This window comes from Notamacropus eugenii, chromosome 2 (genome assembly GCF_028372415.1).
Source record: "Notamacropus eugenii isolate mMacEug1 chromosome 2, mMacEug1.pri_v2, whole genome shotgun sequence".
Classification (NCBI taxonomy): Eukaryota; Metazoa; Chordata; class Mammalia; order Diprotodontia; family Macropodidae; genus Notamacropus; species Notamacropus eugenii.
Genome location: NC_092873.1, coordinates 103,666,367 through 103,688,043, shown reverse-complemented (window position 1 = coordinate 103,688,043; position 21,677 = coordinate 103,666,367). Strand labels below are relative to the sequence as shown.

At 40.8% G+C, this 21,677-nt stretch overlaps 1 protein-coding gene across 1 annotated transcript in view; it reads right to left on the bottom strand.

Moving 5' to 3' along the window:
- LOC140526146 (H-2 class II histocompatibility antigen, E-S beta chain-like) overlaps positions 1-11,472 on the bottom strand; it is a 32,417-nt gene extending 20,945 nt beyond the window's left edge. Inside the window, exon 1 of the mRNA XM_072642102.1 lies at positions 11,150-11,472. Coding sequence (XP_072498203.1) covers positions 11,150-11,249 — 100 coding nt within the window. The 5' untranslated portion in view covers positions 11,250-11,472. The remainder of the gene's footprint in view (positions 1-11,149) is intronic.
- Positions 11,473-21,677: the final 10,205 nt, after the last annotated feature.

The window sequence follows — 21,677 nt, the reverse complement described above, 5'->3', positions numbered from 1 at the left end:
GGCAAAGCAGAAGCATCAGACTCACAGTTCTGGACTTCGTGTCACCTGCAAAACTCCTGAATGGAACCACATCAGACTAAAATGTGATTGGGAGATGTTTAACCAGAAAAAATAAAAATACACTGTAACCCAGATGAGGTAAACTATAGGTTGAAAAGTCAATATGCTGCCTCACAGTGTAAGGTATCCTCATCATCGTCACTACCTCTCTTGGGGAGAGACCAGTGGTCTTTACAAAGGAGAAAGGCCAGAACCAGGCCTACCATGGCTGGGGTGAGGTATGTAAGAAACTGAGGGGTGTAGAGAATAAGGTGGTGAAAATAATGCTGGGGGAGAAGCTTTCTACAAGCCTCAGGAGCTAGGTGAGGAGGAGAGAAGGAAGTCAAGAGGAATCTTCAGATAACACTTTTACCTAGTAACTAATGAAATTTCTGATTCTTTGGCTGCTGATTGGCTAGTGTAGTCTGTCTGTCTCTCTTTCTCTCTCTCTCTCTCTCTCTCTCTCTCTCTCTCTCTCTCTCTCTCTCTCTCTCTCTCTCTCTCTCTGTCTTTCTCTTTCTCTCTCTCTGTATCACACACACACACACACACACACACACACACACAAACACACTTTCATACTCTCATATGAAGTGTCCAAGGTGTCAGCTTGAGCTGACTTTCAGAGCTGTTTGCTTTGCTGAGAGGAAACACATGCTTGAGATCTAGGTTGGAGCAACTAGGAATTCTTTCACCTGATGGACAAACAGTTGTTGGGTGAGGATTGGAAGGAAAATTCTGGGGGAAATGATAGCTCCAGTTCAGGAGCAGTCACACAGTGAAAGGAGATAGACCATTCTCTCCACCTGCCTGACCCATGCTCCCTTGAGTTCTAGAAGAAAGTGACAATGTCTGGGGTGTTTTTATTTGATATTTGGCTTTTTTTCTTTGTTATCTCCAGTGCTTAGCAAAACAGCACATAGTGAGTACTTAATAAATGTTTCTTGACTTGACTTGACTATAAAATCCTAGGAGTCACAGCCTGAGATCTAGGAAGGATGCAGGATTCCATCATGCATGGCAAACCTGTGGAGGACTTCAAGATACAGGTCTATGGGAAGGAAATTCCCCCTGTTGCCTAGGGGCAAAACACTGGTTGCCCCATCCTAGTTATAGTTCTAGGATCTAGGAATCAAAGGAAAGAGTTAAATGGATTTCCCCAGGCCCAATGTAAAAAAGAAGACCATTTTTAGCCTATGTAGTTTGTGATGAACAGCAAGAAACGGGGAGGGCACCATGAGATTACTACAATTTGCATGAGTGATTCCTACATCACTATCCCTTTTTCTTTCCCTCTGGTCTCAGTTTCCTCCAACTCTTACAAGTGAGACATCCTTTCCTCTCTCTAAGGTTCCCTCCAGGTCTACCATTCTACTGAATTCAAGACTGCTTTAGAGGCCACCGCATGCAGAGCACTAGGCTAGAGCCTGTGTCGGTTCCTGCTTTATGAAGTTAAATAGGATAATATGCTATGTAAACAAAGAATTATAGCTCAGAAACATCTCTAATGAAAGCATCTGAGAGGCTTAACAAAGTGTTGGTTTGGTGAGATCCTCCAAAGGGAGGAAAAGGGATTCCTGGTGGAGAGGTCTATCTGCAAGAGATGGCATTTCAGTCACTGAGATTTTAAAGAATGGATAGGAACTCAAAGGTAGAGTGGGTGGGAGGAACCATTTGGCACAGAAACAGTGTCATTTTTTTTGTTCACTCCTTCAGTTGTGTTGAACTCTTTGTGAATCCAGGGACTCGTCCAAAGGATTTTCTTAGCAAAGATACTGAGTGCTTGCCATTTCCTTCTCCAGTGTGTCCCCATTTTACAGTTGGGGAACTAAGGCAAATAGGATTAAGTGACTTACCCAGGGTCACACAGCTAGTAAGTGTCTGAGGCCACATTTGAACTCATTCCTTGATTCTAAGTCTAGCACTCTATCCACTGTGCTACCCAGCTGCCCCAGGAACAAGGTAGACAAATGCACAAAACAGGAAAGTATAGGGTATACCTTTTAGGATAAGGTAGTAATTCACAAAATTCTTAACTTCCCCCTTGAAGTAATCTTCCCCTCTATGTATTGTCCTAGACAGACTCCTGTCCATCACCTTATCAGGGAGATTACTTATTCACCATGACCTGACACTTTGTGTGAACTTAGGAAAGTTATTTAACAACAACAATAAGTATAATAATAATAACTAATGTTTATAAAGCACTTAACTAGATACCAGCCACTGTGCTAAGCACTTTACACTCACAATAACCCTGAGATGGAGGTGCTATTATCATCCACACTGGTTTTTTTTTTTCTATTTATTAATTAATTTTTAGTTTTCAACTTTCACAAGATGAGTTCCAAATTTTCTCCCCATTGCTCCCCTCCCCCCACCTCAGGACAGAATGCATTCAGATAACCCTTTCCCTCAATTTGCCCTCCCTTCTATCTCATCACTCCCCCTTCTCTTACCCCCTTCTCCTCTACTTTTTGTAGGGCAAGATATATTTGTATACCCCATTGCCTCTACGTCTTGCTTCCCAGTTGAATGTAAAAACAAATTTTAACATTAGTTTTTAAGACTTTGAGTTCTACACTCTCTCTTTTCCTCCCTCCCCACCCCCCCCCCCCCACTGAGAAGGCAAGGAATTCAATATAAGTCATACATGTGTAGTCATGCAAAATACTTCCATAATGACAGTAATGTTGTGAAAGACTAACTACATTTCCCTCCATCCTATCCCACCCCACCCCCTGTAATTCTATCCTCTCCTTTGGCCCTGTCCCTCCTCAAAAGTGTTTGTTTCTGATTACCCCTTCTTCCCATTTGCCCTGACTTCTATTATTCCCCCCTTTATTTCCTTTACCCCTACTTTCCTATAGGGTAAGATAGATTTTCATAGCAAATTGAGTATGCATGTTATTCCCTCCTTAAATCAAATCTAATGAGAGCAAGGTTCATGCTTTCTCTCTCACCTTCCTCCTCTTCCCCTCCATTTTTAAAGCTTTTTCTTGCCTCTTTTATGTGAGACAGTTTACTTCTCCCTTTCTCCTTCTCCCAATATATTCCTCTCTCCCTCCTTAGTTTTATTTTTTAGATGTCATCCCTTCATATTCAACTCACTCTGTGCCATATATATATTCCCTCTAACTACCTTAATCCTTAATACTGAGAAAAGTATGATGAGTTACAAATATCATCTTTCCATTCAGTAATGTAAACAGTTCAATTTCAATAAATCCCTTATGATTTCTCTTTCCTGTTTACATTTCCATGCTTCCCTTGAGTCTTGTATTTGAAAGTCAAATTTTCTATTCAGCTCTGGGTTTTTTCCAGCAAGAATGCTTGAAAGTCCTGTAGTTCACTGAATATCCATTTTTTCTCCTTAATGATTATACTCAGTTTTGCTGGGTAGGGGATTCTTGATTTTAATTCTAGCACCTTTGACTTCTGGAATATCATATTCTAAGCCCTGTGATCCCTAAATGTAGAAGCTGCTAGATCTTGTGTTATCCTGATTGTGTTTCCACAGTATGTGAATTGTTTCTTTCTGGCACCTTACATCATTTTCTTCTATACTGTTCCTAGGAGTTTTCCTTTGGGGATCTCTTTTAGAAGGCAATGGGCAGATTCTTTCAGTTTCCATTTTACCCTCTGGTGCTAGAATATTAGGGCAGTTTGCCTTGGTAATTTCTTGAAAGATGACATCTAGACTCTTTTTTTGATCATGGCTTCCAGATAGTCCAATAACTTTTAAATTCTCTCTTCTGCATCTATTTTCCAGGTAACTTGTTTTTCCAGTGAGATATTTCACATTGTCTTTTGTTTTTTTTTCATTCTTTTGATTTTGTTTTATAATCTCTTGATTTCTCATAGAGTCATTAGCTTCTATTTGCTCCATTCTAATTTTTAAGGAATTATTCTCTTCAGTGAGCTCTTAGACCTCTTTCTCCATTTGGCCATTGTGCTTTTTAAGGCATTCTTCTCCTCATTGGCTTTTTGGACCTCTGTTGCCATTTGGATTAGTCTTTTTTTAAGGAATTTTCTTTAGTATTTGAGGAGAGGGGGGTCTCCTTTAGCAAGCTATTGACTCTTTTTCATGATTTTCTCACATCACTCTCATTTCTCTTCCCAGTTTTTCCTCCACTTCTCTTACTTGATTTTCAAAATCCTATTTGAGCTCTTCCATGACCTACAACCAATTCATATTTGTCTTGGAGACTTGGGATGTAGAAGACTTGACTTTGTTGTCTTCTTCTGGTTGTATGTTTTCATCTTCCTTGTCACCAAAGTAAGTTTCTATAGTTTGAGCTTTTCGTGTTGTTTACTCACTTTTCCAACCAACTACTTGACCTTTTAGCTCTTCGTCAAGGTAGGACTCTGCTTCAAGTGGGGGGAAGGGGTACTGTCCCAAGTTTCAGGGGTTTTGTGCAGCTGTTTTCAGAGATACTTGTAAGGACCTGTAAATTTTCAGTTCTTTCAAGGTAGTATGATCAAAGGAAAGGTGCATACACCTCTCCTGGCCTGTGTTCTAGTCTGTGAGTGACCACAATCACTCTTTTCTGCATTGGCACTGTGAGGAGGATTCCCTCTCCCCTGCCACCACTAACTCTGCCATGTCAACACTCTCTCTCATTCCCGGGACTACCAATCATGACTGAGACCCAGATCCAATTATGGACAAGGTAAGAGACAACACCACCAAAGAGACCCCTGCAATCCACCTCTGATCAGCCACTGGATCCCCGCATAGTCCATGGGCCAAGAGCTCTGGAAGCAGCCACTGCCACTGCACACCACTACCCCCCGCTACGGCTGGGACCAGACCACACTCCTCTCTCACTCAGGTCAGATAGAATTTTTCTGCTGACCTAAGTTGTCTTTGGTGTTTTTGGGGGGGTTAAGAAGTCTGGAAACTGCCACAGCTGGCAGTAATTCAGTCTCCTGAGGCCTGCTCCTGCCCTTCCGTGCCACCACAGCCCAAGCTGTACTGTGCTCCTCTCCCAGCCTGATGAAATAGATCTTTCCTGTTGACTCTCCAGGTTGTCTTGGGTTGGTCATTTGTTTCAGTCTGTCATTTTGTGGATTCTGCTGCTCTAGAATTTATTTAGAGTATTTTTTACAGGTATTTGGAGGGATTTCAGTGAGAGCTCAGGCAAGTCCCTGCTTTTACTCCATCATCTTGGGTCTGCTATTATCCCCACTTTACAGATAAAGAATCCAAAGCAAACAGAGGTCAAGTGACTTGTCCAGAGACACATAACTATTCAGTGTCTAAGACTGGATTTGAATTTGAGTCCCCTTGACTCCAGACCCTGTGTTCTATCCACTGCGCCAGCTAGTTGCTGAACTCTTCTTAGCCTCAGTATTTTTCAATCTGTAAAATGGTGATAATGATACTTGTAGTGCTATCACAGGAGAGTTATAAACTATGAAGTACTTGTAAACATGAGCTATTTTGCTCAATTAATTAATCTAGCTGTTTCTTCATTTGAGCATCTCACTTTCCCCCCTGCCCTCATTCCATATTCCAATCTGAAATCCTGTCATATCACTTATCCCACACCATCCCAGACTCCCCATTTAATCTCTTTTACCTTCGTCCTAGCCCTGAGCACTGCCCTCCTAAACTTCTTCCCTGGACCCCATTGATTTTCTCTAGCCTTCTGCTTCTATGATCTTTGCCCTTCTTGACTACCTTATCCCCCCTCTGCTCTTGACTTGAATTTCTCACCAATCATTTCTCCCCTGTCTCCCAACCTTCCCTTTAGATGTAGCTTGTTTCGGGGGCTTCAGACTGCCTGACAAAACCACATGCTTCCCTTCCAGATAATTTCATCACCCTTTATTATGAGCCAATTGTGTCCTCTGACTGGCTAGAGAAGAAGTAGCTATATCTATTGGGGGTATTGTTTGGAGTGCCTATGGCTCCATTGATAGAAGGGCAGCTAGACAGCACAAAGTGCCAGGTCTGAAGTAAGAAAGACTCATCCTTGTGAGTTCAAATCTGGCCTCAGACACATACTAGCTGTGTGACTCTGGGCAAGTCACTTAACCCTGTCTGCCTCAGTTTCCTTATTTGTAAAATGAGCTGGAGAAGGAAGTGACAAACCATGCTAGTATCTTTGCCAAGAAAAACCCCAAGTGGGGTCACAAAGAATCAGACACAACTGTGTAATGACCCATAGGTAACCTTCAGTTTAGGGTAGCTGTTCAGGTTAATCCCTGTGTGGAAGGGGGATGCCAGAGGTGCTAAACTCAAATGCTGAATCCTTCAGCCAAATGTAAATTCTCTGAGGGCAGAGGCTGGTTTTGTTTTCTTTTTTGCATTTCAACCTCTAGAACAATGTCTTGCACATAACAGGTATTTAAATGCTTACTGAGTGAACTGAACATAGGGTTAATTAGTCCATGTGGTCATAAGTAAGCAACTTACTGAAAGAGTACTTGGTGTCTGGAATGAATGGTTGGGGGCTTGGATGGTAAGAAAGAATTTGGGGCCTTGTTCTGAGAGGAATGTGAACATATAGAGAGATGGGGAGAGAGTAAAGGGAGGGAGATAGGAATGGGGAGAAATTACAAGAAGACAAGGACCAGTGTACATCAGAAGGTACTACTAGTACCAGGTCACTGGGGAAGCCTACAGTGAAAATGAAACTCTATACATGCATCACTGGGATGAGATGATCTCATGACTTGGCTGTGTAAGAAGACTTTTTTCTTCCTTTATGGCCAATCCCAGGTCAAGTTGTGCTCATCTTTGCACTTAAATCTTCAGTTATCACAGTGATTAATGACAGAGTCACTGAATCACTAGCCTCATCTCTTAGTAAATACTTGATGCTAATTCTGGTACTGATGCTAGTGTTGAAGCTACACTGCTGACTCCAGCTCTGTGTCATGATTGAAGCAGGCTTGAGCTTGGACTCAACTCTTCTTAAGGGCCAGGATGGAGTGTGGTTGACAAGTTCAGGATAGACCTTATGGGAAACTATTCTTTAAGACTACACTCATTATCGTCTGGAATGGCCAGTATTCCTTGATTCTTTGAAGAGAAGGGAATAGTACGGTTCTGGGACCCTGGGAGTGGCAACCCTGTGCCAAAAACAATGCAGGGTCACACTATGCAGTGTAAGCATGTAAGCAAGAGACACACGTCTATGGGAAGAAAGTTCACATTGTGTGTCAGCACCCAGGCGCAAAGCTCCAGCTGTCTTTCCCTAGCTACAACTCTAAAATCCAAGAATCAAAGGTAGGATACCATATAATCCACATTTATTAAACTCCCACAACGTGCCAGACACTATACTAAGCACAGCGGTACAAAAAAGAAAAAGAGAAACAGTGCCTGACTTCAAGGAACTTACAATATAATGGAAGAAGACAAAACACACAAGAAGACAAAAGGATGGGCAGAGGACAACTGGCATGGGAGTGTAAGGAAGACAAGGGTAGAGTCAAAGCCAAACAAAGCAGCTGGTGGCAAAGGAAGAGATGGCTGGGATTTTGAGCTCTCTATAAATGCAGTCTATGAGAGGAGGGTTTTCCTCCACTGTCCAGTCCTCCAGTCAGAAAGGCAGAAGTGACTGAGGGGACTGATGGGGGTGATCAGCAAAGCTGAAGCAATCTCCCAGATGTTGAGTTTTCTGAGGCTGAATTTATCTGATAATGAGTTTTTCCTGAATGGACATGATGAAGATGATGGTGGAGTCAAAACCAAGGAGAGCAGCTAGTGGCAAATGAAGTAGCGAAAGCTTTGTGTTGTCTACCCTCTTAGGATCTAAATTCCTTCCAGGCAGGGGCTGCCCCAGCACTTAACACAGAGATTGGCACATAATAAGTGATGTGTGTGTGGGTGTATGTGTATGGCAGGTAGGTAGAACAATAGAGTATCAAACCTGGAATCAAATACTAGTTGTGTGACTCTGGGCAAACCACTTAACCCTGTTTGCCTCAGTTTCCTCATCTGTAAAATGAGCTGGAGGAGGAAATCACAAACCGCTCCAGTATCTCTGCCAACAAAACCCCAAATGGGCTCATGAAGAGTTGGACATAATTGACACAGCTGAGCAAGTACACAGTAAATGTTTTTTTTTTCATTCTCCAATTCCAGTGAAAGAGAAGAACATGTTAGGTACTGTAGTTTCTGTGGACCAGTAATTATCATGCCAAGGAAAACCCAAATGCTAAGGAGCCTGAGAATCCTCACATCCCCATCACCAGCAAGTCCTCTACTTGTTCCCTCTCACCTGTTTCCTTTCAACTCCTTCATGTTAAACATCTTTTTTCTCTCTCCACAGACCCTTCTAATTCTAACATTCTATTGAATTAAACATTGCTACAGTATCCACTATGTGAAAAGTATTATGTACGATTCTAGGCAGATTTCTGCTTTCTGGAGCTTAATAGGAGAATCTAACAAATACACAGATAACCACAGAGCAAAACTAGCAAAAACTAGCTAGTTAATACACCTGAGAGGAGAAAACCAAGTGTTAGATGAGGTCCAAAATGGGGAAGTTGTTACCAAAGATGGATCAGCGAATTAGTTATCAATGATATAAAGATTTCCAGAAGGAGGAGGCCTTTCATCTCCTTTAGAAAATGGATAGGAATTCAACAGATAGAGGGGGTGGAGGTGGGGAAGGGCCTTCCAAACAGAGGGAGCAGTGTGAGCAAAACCACAGAAGCAGAAAGGGGCAGCGTATGTGTCTTAGTACAAATTAATAATCCATGAAATTATTAATTTCTCTCCTGCTGTTTTTTACTTTCTTCATGATTTTTCTCTAGTCCACCTCTATCTTGCCGACTCCAAATTTATCTTCCAATAATTTTTCCCTACTATTTAATACTTAGCACCTTCATGACAGAAAAAATTGCTTAACCTCTCTGAACTTCAGTTCCCTCATGCTTAAAATGTGGATAGTGATATTTGTACTACTTACCTCACAAGTGTTGTGAATTGTAAAAGATTGTGCAGACACGATCTGTTTTTATGCAATTAATTTATCCAGTTGTTCTTTCCTAATTTGAGCATCTCAGTATCTCCCTTTCCCACATTCCATATTCCCACCTGAAATTTTGTCATGTCACTTACCCCATGCTGACCTCTTCCATTCCAGCCCCATCCCATTCAGTCCTGGCCTTCACTATTGCCCTCCTAAATACCTGCCCTGGGCCCCACTGATTTTCTCCACGCTCCTGCCTTCATAGCCTCTGCCCATCTTGACCATCTCATCCGTTCCTCTACGCTAAACTTAGACTTCTTTTTTATAAGATTTGTGTTACTTTTAAAACTTTTATTCTTAACTTAATAAACATCAAATAAACTGAGCACTTCCCTCTACACAGTAGAACAGGAAAAGAGGATTGTATACTAAACTATGAATCTTTCTTGTATGCCCTTTATGTATTAAATTCAAAATGTAAGTTTCTTTTTTAAAAAAAAAACTAATAAAAAATTTTTTAAGAGAAAATATCCAAATGACTTAGAAAGTGCTTGGAATCAAGTCGTTAACAATAAACTTGTTTATTTTAGATCTTTAATGGTTCTGCTATGCAACTTGCAAAGCAGTTTGACTTGTCCATAGAATCCTTCTGTTAGGTTAGATTTCTCCACAGCCCTTTCTCTCCTTTCTCCAGCGCTTCCTTTGAGAGACAACCCATGCCTCTAGATGCCCTCTCAGGCTGCCCAAAAAAACACATCCTTCCCCTCCAGAAAAAGACTCTTCACGTAACAGCTTCTATTGGTAACTGATGATGTCATAAAACTCTAGCTGATAATTGGTCCATGCTAAAGCTTAGAAAGTCCTTGCTAACCAAACCATGAAAACCATGCAAGGAAGTAAGGGTGCAGGTGTGCAAGCACTGGTTTAAGAAAACAGGGACAATTGGAAATGAAGATGATGTTAAAGACAAATAATACATTTTAAAAAGTAAAATTTCCAGCTGAGTAGAGTCAGCATTTTGAGAAAAATGAGGTCCATGTAATAATAACAGCAACAATAATAAAATAATAGCCAGCATTTGTACAATACTTCCAGTCCCTTATGCGCATTATCTCTTCTAGTCCCTGGGATAATCTGAGAGATGGGTGCTATTATTATTCCTATTTTACAGATGCAGAAACTGAGGTTGGTAGGAAAACCAAACTCCAGGTTCATTTATGGTCTTGAAATCATAACAGGGAAACTAATCCAGGAAAGTCTATGCCTTCCTCCCCCAATAACAGCCAAATTTAAATCTTTCCACTAGTTTAGGCAGACCCTGTGACAATGTTTAGTAGGACAGAAACATTTACATGGGGTAGAAATCCTTGGCATTTTGTGACCATATGCCCCCACCCTCCCAATCAATAAACTCCAGTGATTTCCTGTCTCCTCCAATATCAAATAAAAAATCTTCTGCTTGGCCTCCAAGGCCCTTCACAACCAGGCCCCTCCTATTGTTCTAATCTTGTCACATTTTATGTTCCTAGGACCCCAGCACTCTGCTATCCAGTGACACAAGCCTTCTTCTTCTTCCTGCCACACATTTCTCTCTCCCCACCCTGGGCCCTCTCTGAGAGCCCCCTTCTCAGAATTCTCTTCTCCCTCACCTTGGCCTCCTCACTTCAAGCTTCCTTCAAGCATCAAACCCTACCTTCTCCAGGAAGCCATTCCTGATTTGCGTTAATGTCACTAAGGTCCCTCTTTTGAGCATGTCCCATTTCTCCTGTATCTATCTTGTTCACACATAGTTGTTCACCTCTTGTCTCCCCCATTAGACTGTGAGCTCCTTGAGAACAGGAACTGTCTTTGGCTGTTCTTTCTAGCCTTGGCATCAGCACAGTGCCCAGCAGACAGTAGCTTCTTTATACCTGCTTTCTGACAAATTACCTGGAGCCTCAGTTCTTGGAGTGGGGGATGCATCAGGTCTTTGAACCCCAAGGAAAAGGAGGAAAGGAAGTAAAGAACCTAAGGCAGAGTTAGTTGGGAGGGGAGCCTGAAATCCAGTTTCCTTATTGCTCATCTATCTGAGGACCACCCTGTCCCAAATTGTTCCTTTGGTCTGGGCCCAGAGAGAAGAGTGCTCCCCTTGGGTCCCACCTGGGCTCTCTGGAGAGCTGCTGCTCAGTACTTACTTGGGGCATGTCTGCCTGCAGCTACCTGGGAAGTCAGCACCAGCAGGGTCACAGCCAGAATCTCTGTCCAGATGCCTCTGGAGAGGGGGACAAAAAGCATCCTGGAGACAAGATGAGTATAAGGTACTCAGAGATAAAACAGTCAGGATGGCCCTCCCTTCATTTCCCAGACTAACAATTTATAGAATCTCTTCTCTGCCCCAGGGTTGGGCAACCTCAGAGAGGAGAGAACCAATTAGTATTGCAAAGGAACTGCATCATTTGTTCCCAGGCAGAGGTTCCTTTTGCAGGGTCTGTTCTAACACTTCAAAATTTTTCTGGTGAAGAAAAAAAAAAAGGTCACTGGAATCATAAAATCTCAGGGAAGGAAGGGGCCCCAGAAGTCATATCTTGACTGGACTATTATAATAGCCAAATATTAGGGTGCTGAAGCTGAGCTGCTAGTGTAGATCAGTGAAAGTTTTCACTACCGTAATTGGTCCCATATATTTTGGTGACAAATGTTCCTATATATTTAAAAAAGAAAGATTGACAAGTCTCTACTCCCTGGTTCAATGAATTCTAGTTTTGGCTCACAGAAAAAAATTATAACCCATTATAGAAGATATGGTTTGTGAGCATGTTGAAAAGGAAGACTGATTGTAAAAAGGCCATCAAGGCCTCATGAAAACAGGTTCCACCAAACAAGTCTTCCTTATTTGACTCTGTAACTGAACTGATGGATCAGCAGAATCTTGTTGATGTATTGAACCTGAATTCCCACAAAGAGTCTGACAAAATCTTCAGTGCTGCCATTGGGGAGAAGATGGGCAGCTATGGATTAGAGCCATGGATAGTGTTGTTAGCTGAATTTGGAAATGGTTGAATCACTGGGGCCCTAAGATGAGTTTTTAATGGGTGACTGTCAGGTTGGAGGAAGTTCTCTAGTAGAGGATGCCAGGAATCTTATCTTTGGCTCTGTACTAGTCAACATTTTTATCGGCACCTTGGATAAAGACAGAAGACATGCAAAGTAAATTTTCAGATGACTTGAAACTGGGAGACACAGATAACACATTAAGTGACAGAGGCAGGATCCGAAAGTTGTTTACAGATCAGAATGATGGGAGAATTGAATGGAATGAGATTTCATTTAATAGAGATGAAGTGGAAAGTTCTGTACCTAGGGTAAAAAATGACCACTTTATCTGTTGGAGAGACTTTATGTGATGAGGACCCATCATAAGCATAGCACTTATAGCTTTAAAATTTGCTAAGTCCTTTATAAATATTATCTTATTTGCTCCTCTTGTGACTCTTGGTTCACAAAAAATGCTAAGTACCAAAGTGCCTATGTGGCTCGTGGACTTATCTCAATTGTCTTCAGAGACTTTAGTGGCATTATTCAGAGAGAATCATGAACAGAGGAAACTCCAAGGTGTTAATGAAGGAAAACTTTGTAATGGCATGTATGTATGGAAGGTCAGCCCTGTGTTGTCTTTGAAATTCTAGAGATGCTAAGAATAGATCTTCTCTGAGTGAGATTGTTTGTTCATTCCTCATATGACCTCAAAACTTATTTCACTTCTTGATGAGGAACTTATGTACTTATATGTGTTTTATGTCACATTCTAATTGGACAACTTCTCTGATTTCTACTTGATTTTTTGTTTTGATTCGTGAGTTTATTCACTGTTTGCTATTAGTCTTTTTTGTAGCCAACATTTGGTGGGAAGGAGCCAAACTGAGGGATATCAGCTTCGAGTTGCCCTCCCCCTTTAAAAGTATTAAGCACAGAAACTTCAGTTGTGTGAAGTTATCATCCTGTAGGCTGCAAATATTTGGAGGGAAGAGTCACCAGTGAAGGATGAGGAGGGAGAAAGAACAATTTCCCCTGAGACAGAAGTGGCTAGAATGCCAAGTGAATCCAAGGAAAGCATGGAGCCAGTTTCCCATGCATGCCTGTCATTTCAAAATTTTTCTTCCACTACCTCCCCAATGTCCTCTGCCTGCATGATTCTGAATAATCTCTCCAGAGTTTCTGCAGCTAAATGAAGTAATCCCCTTACAGAAACAATCATGCGACATCCCATTCGGTATTTGTTCCACCAATCAGGAGTCACATACTCCTCCTTATAGGCAGCATGCAGCACAAAACAGCATCTCCCTCACTTGTCCTCTGTAATGAGAGTTAAAAATCTTCTCTGGCCATAGGGCTCGGGTAGGGTTATGAGGGATGCTTGATTAGGGGGAGGCTTGTTTCCTATAAAGGCCCACACCTCCTGCTGATTGCTAATGAGGCACTGGATCTCTGACTCTGAAATGAGTACCTGTGTGTTCTTAGGTGAGTTTTTGCTTTGGGGCTTAGTTTTTGGAGGAAGGCTCTTGTACCAGAAGAGACTTTGGGCCCTTTTAAGAAGCTCCCCGAGTCCCAGCTTTGAACCCAGATGTTGGTGCCTCTTGCTCTGGTAATAATGTATGTGTTTCCTATGGTCAGACAGCTCAAAGACTTGTCTGTTGGTCCTGCTTGTATTTTCTCTGTTGTTATATGTAATTAAAGTAAGATTGTTACCCTTCTTAAAGTTGCTTTCCTTTTAGAAAAGCAGATCTAAGACCTTGTCCAGCAGGCCCTCCTGGGTGCCAGAGTGCTTGCTGATACATCCTCTTATATCTATTGTAAGCTTCATCCACCATGGTTGGATCAGGGTTACAGTTATTATGATTGTAGTGTTCAGCAAGAACTAATAAATGATGAGGAAATCCAATACAAGAAGCACTAGGGACAGAATTCTGAGCTTTCTTTGTCTCCTAGAAGTTAAGAATGTAAGCTGGGGAATCTGTTCTGGTTAATAACCTACAATTAGATTTCAAAAGCCTGAGAAAGGTCCACTCCTAGACCTGACTCAATCACAAGTGGCCCTTGAATGAAACATCTCCACCTGAGGTCCTAAATGGGGAAGAGAAAGGTCTGATGTAATAAAGATGGAAGAGTGCTCAATACAAACTTTCAGTTGGACAAACACCATCAGTCTTTGTTAATAGCTGCATCATCATGTACTTATGTCCTTTTCTCTTACCCAACTGCACTTATGCATGCCATACTCCATCTGTCTCAGACTGTCCCTCAGACTTTATCCCTCAAAGTCATGTGTCACATCCAAAAACCCCTAACCCCACTCAGGAAGGGAAGAACAGAGTGCTTCACTCTCAGTTACAGTAAAGGGCTGCTGAGCTTCTTCGAGTGGGAGAAATTACAGATTACAGAACAAGCATTGAGGAAGCTGTTTGGGGAAAACCCTTCAGTTTCAGCCAGTGGGGAAAGGAGAAACTGGTAGCGTCATCTGTCACCAGAAGATAGAGCCTGCAAGAAGTCTAGAGTGTAACAGAAAGCATCACTGCATAAAGTATTTGGGGTAGTTGATTACAAAAGAGACAGAGACACAGAAACAGAGAATGAGAAAGGTGGGCTGGGGGGAGCCTGCACCTGGATACTTGGAAAGCAGAGAGCTTGGGACCTAGGAGGGATATGGAGGAGTGGAGAATCAGCAGCTCCAAATGGGTGTGAAACTATACTGAACTAGATGGAGGAAAGATATTTGTGTTTCTCTGGCCAAATGCTAGGTCAGGGTGTGACAATAACATGGTATGCTCCTAGGTGGATGACTGGATGCCAGTGCTTGTGGCTGCCATAATAGGAAGTGCAAGAACAATTAGTCCATGCTCAGGCCTGACTAGACACAGCCTAACTTTAACCCCAGCATCAGCATTTGAATCAACATCCAATATTTATTAGGTGATGTGCTTTAGTGACTCAGTGAGTCAGTGTTATTTGTCACTATGGTGACTAAAGATTGAAGGCAAAGTTGAACACATTCTTACTTGGCATTGGCTTTGAAGACAGAAAAAGAAGTTTCATATATTTCCTTGTGTGAGTTAAAATGTGCGTAATAAAAGCCTCTTGCTTTAAGTATGAGCATCCAGTCTGTCTGCTATGTGGAAATTTCTAAGTATCCCAAAGCATCCACTATTGCCTGCATTTTGAGTATTCATCTGTAAAATTATCTTGGAGTTTGGTAGTCCCAAAGCCTCACTCAGACCCATGACAAAGGACACAACTAGTATGATCAGGGCATGTGTCAAGTCTTAACTTTGAATGAAGGAACAAAGAAGATTCATAATGTCATGTCATACGCTCACGATGCCCTCAATTGCCTCTTGGGTAGGTAATGGTTCTCAGTTTTGATCCTTTGTAGAAGAAACTATCAGGCATCCAGGACAGAAGGGAAGGAGAAGGAAGACATTCATACGTCTAGTGGGCATTTAGAGGACACACTCAAAGGAATTTCTCCAACACCTGAATTAATTCATTTATTCAGGGCTATTTTAGTCAAAATCAATCTACTAAAGAAGTATTTTATAAAGATGGAAAAAAATGATATTTTACCTGGAAAAACACACATTCAAAAATTTCAAGAGAAATAATGATAGGAAGGGGGGCTAACAGTAAGAGATCTTAAAGTATGCTACAAAAAAGTAAAAATGAAAACAATTTGGTACTCACAGAAAAATTGGTGGGAATAGTCAGTATGATACTGAGCATCAAAGTAATAGGATGATAGAAGTTTATTAATTCAATTCACAGAAGCAAATTAACCCAGTAGCTGCATGTTTGATACATTTAAGAACCCCAAACCCTAGGTAAGAACACAATCTTCATATACAACTGTTGAGAAAACTGGAGTGCAATCTGATCCAACTTAGGTTTAGGCCAGCATCTCACACTACATACCAGAGCAAGCTCCAGATGAATAGAGTGCTTAGAAATGAAGTATAACATCATAAAAATGAGGATAAAAGGAAAAAATCTGATCTATGATTAGAGCAAGAGTTCATGAGAAGTAAAGGATTTTAGTATACTAGATTAAAAGGTTTTGTACAAATAAAACCAATGCAGTGAAAACTACAAGTCAAACCATCACTGGAGCATTATTTTCAAGCACTTTCAGAAAGAAATCATTTCATACACACACACATGCACACACACACACACACACTGAGTAAATATATGTATATATGTATGCATACACATGAATATACTCATACATATATATCATATATACCCATATATTTATAGAGCATACACACATAAATATGTATAGGCATATATTATACAGATATACATACACCCACACTCATATCCACATATATACAGAGAAAGAGAGAGAGAGAGAGAGAGAGAGAGAGAGAGAGAGAATATCAAATCTATGGAAGTGATTCAATTGTTAAGAATCATTCATTCCTTCCATAAGAAGTAGTCAAAGTATATGAAGAGGCAGTTTTCAAAGGGAGAAATCAGGCTATCAATACTCATATAAAAAAGTTCCAAATTAGAAATAATTAGAGAAATGAGCATTACAGCCACTTTTAGATTTCACCTCATATTCATCTATCTGGCAAAGTTGACCTAAGAGGAAAACGCAAATGCTGAAGGGGCTGCAGGGGAAAGACAAACTAGTGCACTGTTATAGTAGGTGGAATTGGTTCCAGGGAGATTCAAGGTGCTGGGAGCACTTTTTTTTTCTTTTGAGTCAAGTTTTTCATTGAAAGATTTGTCTCACTTATCTGTTGAGAAGCTAGGAGCAGGGGTGCTGGAGGAAGCTTGAGAAGAAAAGAAACAGTTTAGAACAACAGCTTTGGGGAGTGTGACAAAGAATCGATTAGAGAGGAAAAAAAAGTCTTGCTTTGCTGTAGGGAGGACCCAGTTGAAGTTAGATAACACAAATATGTAGTGGACCCTAGTTCCCAGTTTGCATGACTTCCCCTAAACCTTGACATCGTGCATAAATAGGAGAGTAAGATGTAGGGGTGATCACCTGGGAGAGTACTGAGGGGCAGAGGGGCTGAAGAAAATGATGTGGACAGTAAATTTAGGAGGAATGAGGGAATGATCAGAGCTTATTTTCAGATGTAGGAGTTAGAGAATGTGTGATCATGGAAGTGGACGAACTGGGGATCATAGTGAGATCAAAAGTATGCTCTTTCTTACATGTGGCTGTTGTGGATAAAGAATAAGTCATGGAAGTTGAGGAGCTTAAGAAACTGGGATGCTAGGAGTGACTGAGGGAACATTAGTGTGTATGGAGAAGTAACCAAATGTTAAGGATAGGGGGGTTAGTGTTCAGAAGAAGACTATGAGCTAGAGACCAAAATTTTAAAGAAAAGAAGTTCATATTATTGCTGAGAACAGCTAAGTCAATAACAGTTGCTCATCATTGCAGCACTGCTGTTGCTGTTTGTAATGTTCTCCTTGTTCTACTCATTTCACTTTGCATCAGTCACTGTAAGCCTTTCCCAGTTTTTCTGACATCTGCCTGGTCATCATTTCTTAAAGCCCAATTGTGTTCCATCACATTCATATGATACAAGTGATCCAACTTTTACTCAACTGACTGGAATCCTCTCAAATTCCAGGGTTTTGCCACTGCAAAAAGAGCTGCTACCAATATTTTTGTGCATGTAGGTCCTTTCTGCTTTTTATGATCTCTTTGGTATATAGACGGCTGACCTGAAAGTTGAGACAAAGAGGATAACAGGTGAGGTGATATGTAAGTCCATATTCTTTATTCCCTTAAAGCTAGTAGATACATCATCATGGAGACAGAAGGAAACTTCTGACTGTCTTATACAATGATGACCAAGCTTAAATCTGTTCTATGACAATTCCAGGATGTTTGTGTCCCTCAAATTTATGTTCTCTATATGTGTTTAACTATATGATGAGAAAGGAGTTTTCTTAATTGAATAAGTTATAAATACAATAAGATAAGAGAGTTGACAAAGTGTCAATTAAAATTATGACCCAGGGTATCTGTGGATTTTTTTTTTTACCATTAACATGTCATAACATAGTATATGTCCACAAACTATTAAGATACAGAAAAAGTTCCATTATTCAAGATAGTGTCTTGGGTTAAGGGTCGCATAAAGAATGCTAAGTCAGCCCCATCTGGTCTTGTTAAAATGAGAAGAGGTATTCTCAGAGAACAAAGAGGCTGTTAGGTCCAGGCTTTTCTTCTGACTGATTAATTTGGGCTCTGACCCTTATTAAAGTTCAAAAATGGTACTAAAAGTTTATCAAGACCTAGTAGTGGTATTGTTGAATGAAAGAATATACACAGTTTGGTTGCCTTTGGGCAAACTTCAAAAGTGTTCTGCAGAATGGTTCAAACACTTCACAACTCTACCAAAACAGCATCAGTGTCTCGATTTTCCCAGATCCTCTACAACATTTATTATTTTCCATTTCTTTCATATTAGCTAATCTGATGGTGTGAGGTGGCATCTCTGACTTGCTATGATTTGCATTTCTCTAATCTATACTGATTTTGAGCAGTTCTACAAAAAGCTATCCATATCCAGAGAAAGTACTGATTCTATCTGAATGCAAATTGAAGCACAATATCTTCAATAACTTTACTTCATTTTCTTTCCTTTTGGTCAGTTTCTTCTTTTACAAGATGACTAATATGGAAATATGTTTTACATGATTAAATATGTATACCCTGTATCAAATTTCTTATTATTTTATGAAAGGGGAAGATGAGGGAGGGGGGGAGAAAATTAGGAGCTCAACTTTTTTTTTTTAAATGAAAACCCAAATTTTTATTTAATATTGATGTGCTAGCCAGAAGTTCTGCAGGCTTCTTAACCATTTTCTTCTTGATTCTATAATGTAGCAGAGGAAATTGCTTGTGAATATCTTTGTAAGAAAGATTGAATTCAGTAGGATAGGATACCCAGGAATCAGCGGTATAAATTATCCATCCAACTGTTGAAGGATGTTCTGACAAAAACTTGAAAATATTGCTTTAGTCAGCAAGATACCTAATAATTGCTGTAGAAGCTGTAAATTGTGAAGGATGATGTGAAGTTATCTTCCACTTCATATTTAGGCCCTTCTTTAACATGCAGCAAACACCCGTACTTAGTGAAGAGAAAAAAGAACATCAAAACTGTCTTTGGAGATAGTGGGGACTTTTTTTTATTGTGCCTCAGAATACAAATCACATCAAAAGATGTACTGATGAGGATATGATTTTAGCCCAGAGCAGTTGATTATTTGTTCCAGAGGAAAATAGAAATGCAAGTGTAAAGGCAACAGTATTGTGAGACTTCTTTGAATATTTGTACTTTGCCAAAGCTTCTCTTTGATGTGGAGAGAAGGGAGAAAGGAAATTGACTTCACTTTCTCAGCATCTTCACTTTAAATAAGAGACACTTCCTCAGGATCATATAATCCCAGTTGTTTGAACATAGTTGCTTAGTGCTTATCTTCCTCATTCTTCATTTTCATGCTTCTCTTGATTCTTGTGTTTGAAAGTCAAATTTTCTTTTAAGCTCTGGTCTTTTCATCAAGAATGCTTGAAAGTCCTCTTTTTCATTGAAAGACCATTATTTCCCCTGAAATACTATACTTACGTTTGCTGGGTAGGTGATTCTTGGTTTTAGTCCTAGTTCCTTTGACTTCTGGAATATCATATTCCACATCTTTCAGTCCCTTAATGTAGAGGCTGCTAGATCTTGTGTTATACTCATTGAGTTTCCACAGTACTCAAATTGTTTCTTTCTAGCTGTTTGCAATATTTTCTCCCTGACCTGATAACTCTGGAATTTGGCTACAGCGTTCCTAGGAGTTTCTCTATTTGGATCTCTTTCAGGAGATGATCAGTGGATTCTTTCAATATTTATTTTCCCCCCTGTTTCTAGAATATCAGGGCACTTATCCTTGATAATTTCATGAAAGATGATGTCTAGGCTCTTTTTTTTGATCATGGCTTTCAAGTAGTCCCATAATTTTTAAGTTGTCTCTCCTGGATCTGTATTCCAGGTCAGTTCTTTTTTCAGTGAGATATTTTACATTATCTTCCACTTTTTTCATTCTTTTGGTTTTGTTTTCTGATTTTTTGGTTTCTCATGAAGTCATTAGCCTCCATCTGTTCCATTCTAATTTTGAAAGAACTATTTTCTTCAGTGAACTTTTGAACCTCCTTTTCCATTTGGCTAATTCTGCTTTTGAAAGCATTCTTCTCCTCATTCGCTTTCTGAACCTCTTTTGCCAATTGAGTTAGCCTATTTTTAAAAGTGTTATTTTCTTCAGCATTTTTTTGGGTCTCCTTTAGCAAGTTGTTGACTTACTTTTCATGATTTTCTTGCATCTCTCTCATTTCTCCTCCCAATTTTTCCTCCACCCCTCTTACTTGATTTTCAAAAGCCTTTTTGAGTTCTTCCATGGCCTGAGATCATCAGATATTTATTTTGGATGTTTGGGATACAGAAGCCTTGACTTTTATGTCTTTCCCTGATGGTAACCATTGTTCTTCCTCATCCAAAAGGATGGGAGGAGATATCTGTTCACCAAGAAAGTAACCTTCTATAGTCTTATTTTTTCCCCTTTTTTGGGCATTTTCCCAACCAGTTACTTGAGTTTTGGGTCCTTTGTCAAGAATAGTGTGTACTCTGGGTATATGTAAGATCTCAGTTCCTCCAAGGTGGCACAGTCAAGCATATACACTGGTCTGGGAGCAATGCAGAAAATTTTTTGTCCAGAATCTGTGAGTAATAGAGTTTCATCTCCACAGCCACCTGTCCTCCAGTTCCACCAAGCCAGCATTAGGGGTTGAGATTTAGATAAACTGCTCAATTCCCTCAGGGGCTTTCAGCAGGGGCAGGGCCACCATTCAGTATGAGATAAAGATCATCTGCTCGAATCCCCCAGGAACATTAGGTGGGGGTAGCACCACTATAAAGGGCCTAGGTTAGTTCCCCCAGGGGTTTTACGATCCAGCAATGGATGCACACTGTGGTCCAGGCCCTGCTGCCTCTGCCTGCAGCCTCTGCTGCCACCTGAGCTTGGAACTATGGGAAGACCTTGCTCCCTTCCTTGTCAGCTGAAAAAATCCTCTCACTGACCTTTGGCACCTGTGGGTTGAGGGATCTGCAAACTCCCTTTACTGTGGCTGGGGACTCCGTCCCTGCTGGGGTCCTCCTCCTGGCACCAAGGCTGGGCTGGGCTCCACTCCCTGTCCGATGGGACAGACCTTGAAGGAAGAGGTGTTCTCTGAGTTTACTCCAAGAACAAAGGGATAACTTTTAGGTTCAGGCTCTTCTTCTGGTTAATATGGTCAAGCTCTGGCCCTTATTGAGGTTCAAGTGATATTAAATGATTATGAGGTGATTTATTTGTGTGGAGTGAATCTTAAAAGAGACCTTTCCCAGTAATGGCAACACAGAGAACACATCGAGAAGTAGCCATGAGGAAAACACACTAAAAAGAGCTTTCGTATATGCCTGGATCTGGGACTCCAGCTTACTTCCTGGCCATTTCCAAACCATGCTGTAGCCCATGTTACACTTTCTCTGGCTCCAGCTCCCCTGTGTGTCTTGTCTCTCCTTATTAAAATGTGAGCTCCTTGAGGGCAGAGAATGAGATGCATAATTGTATTTGTGCCCCCAACATTTGGCACACTCCCTGATACACAGAGAGCACTGC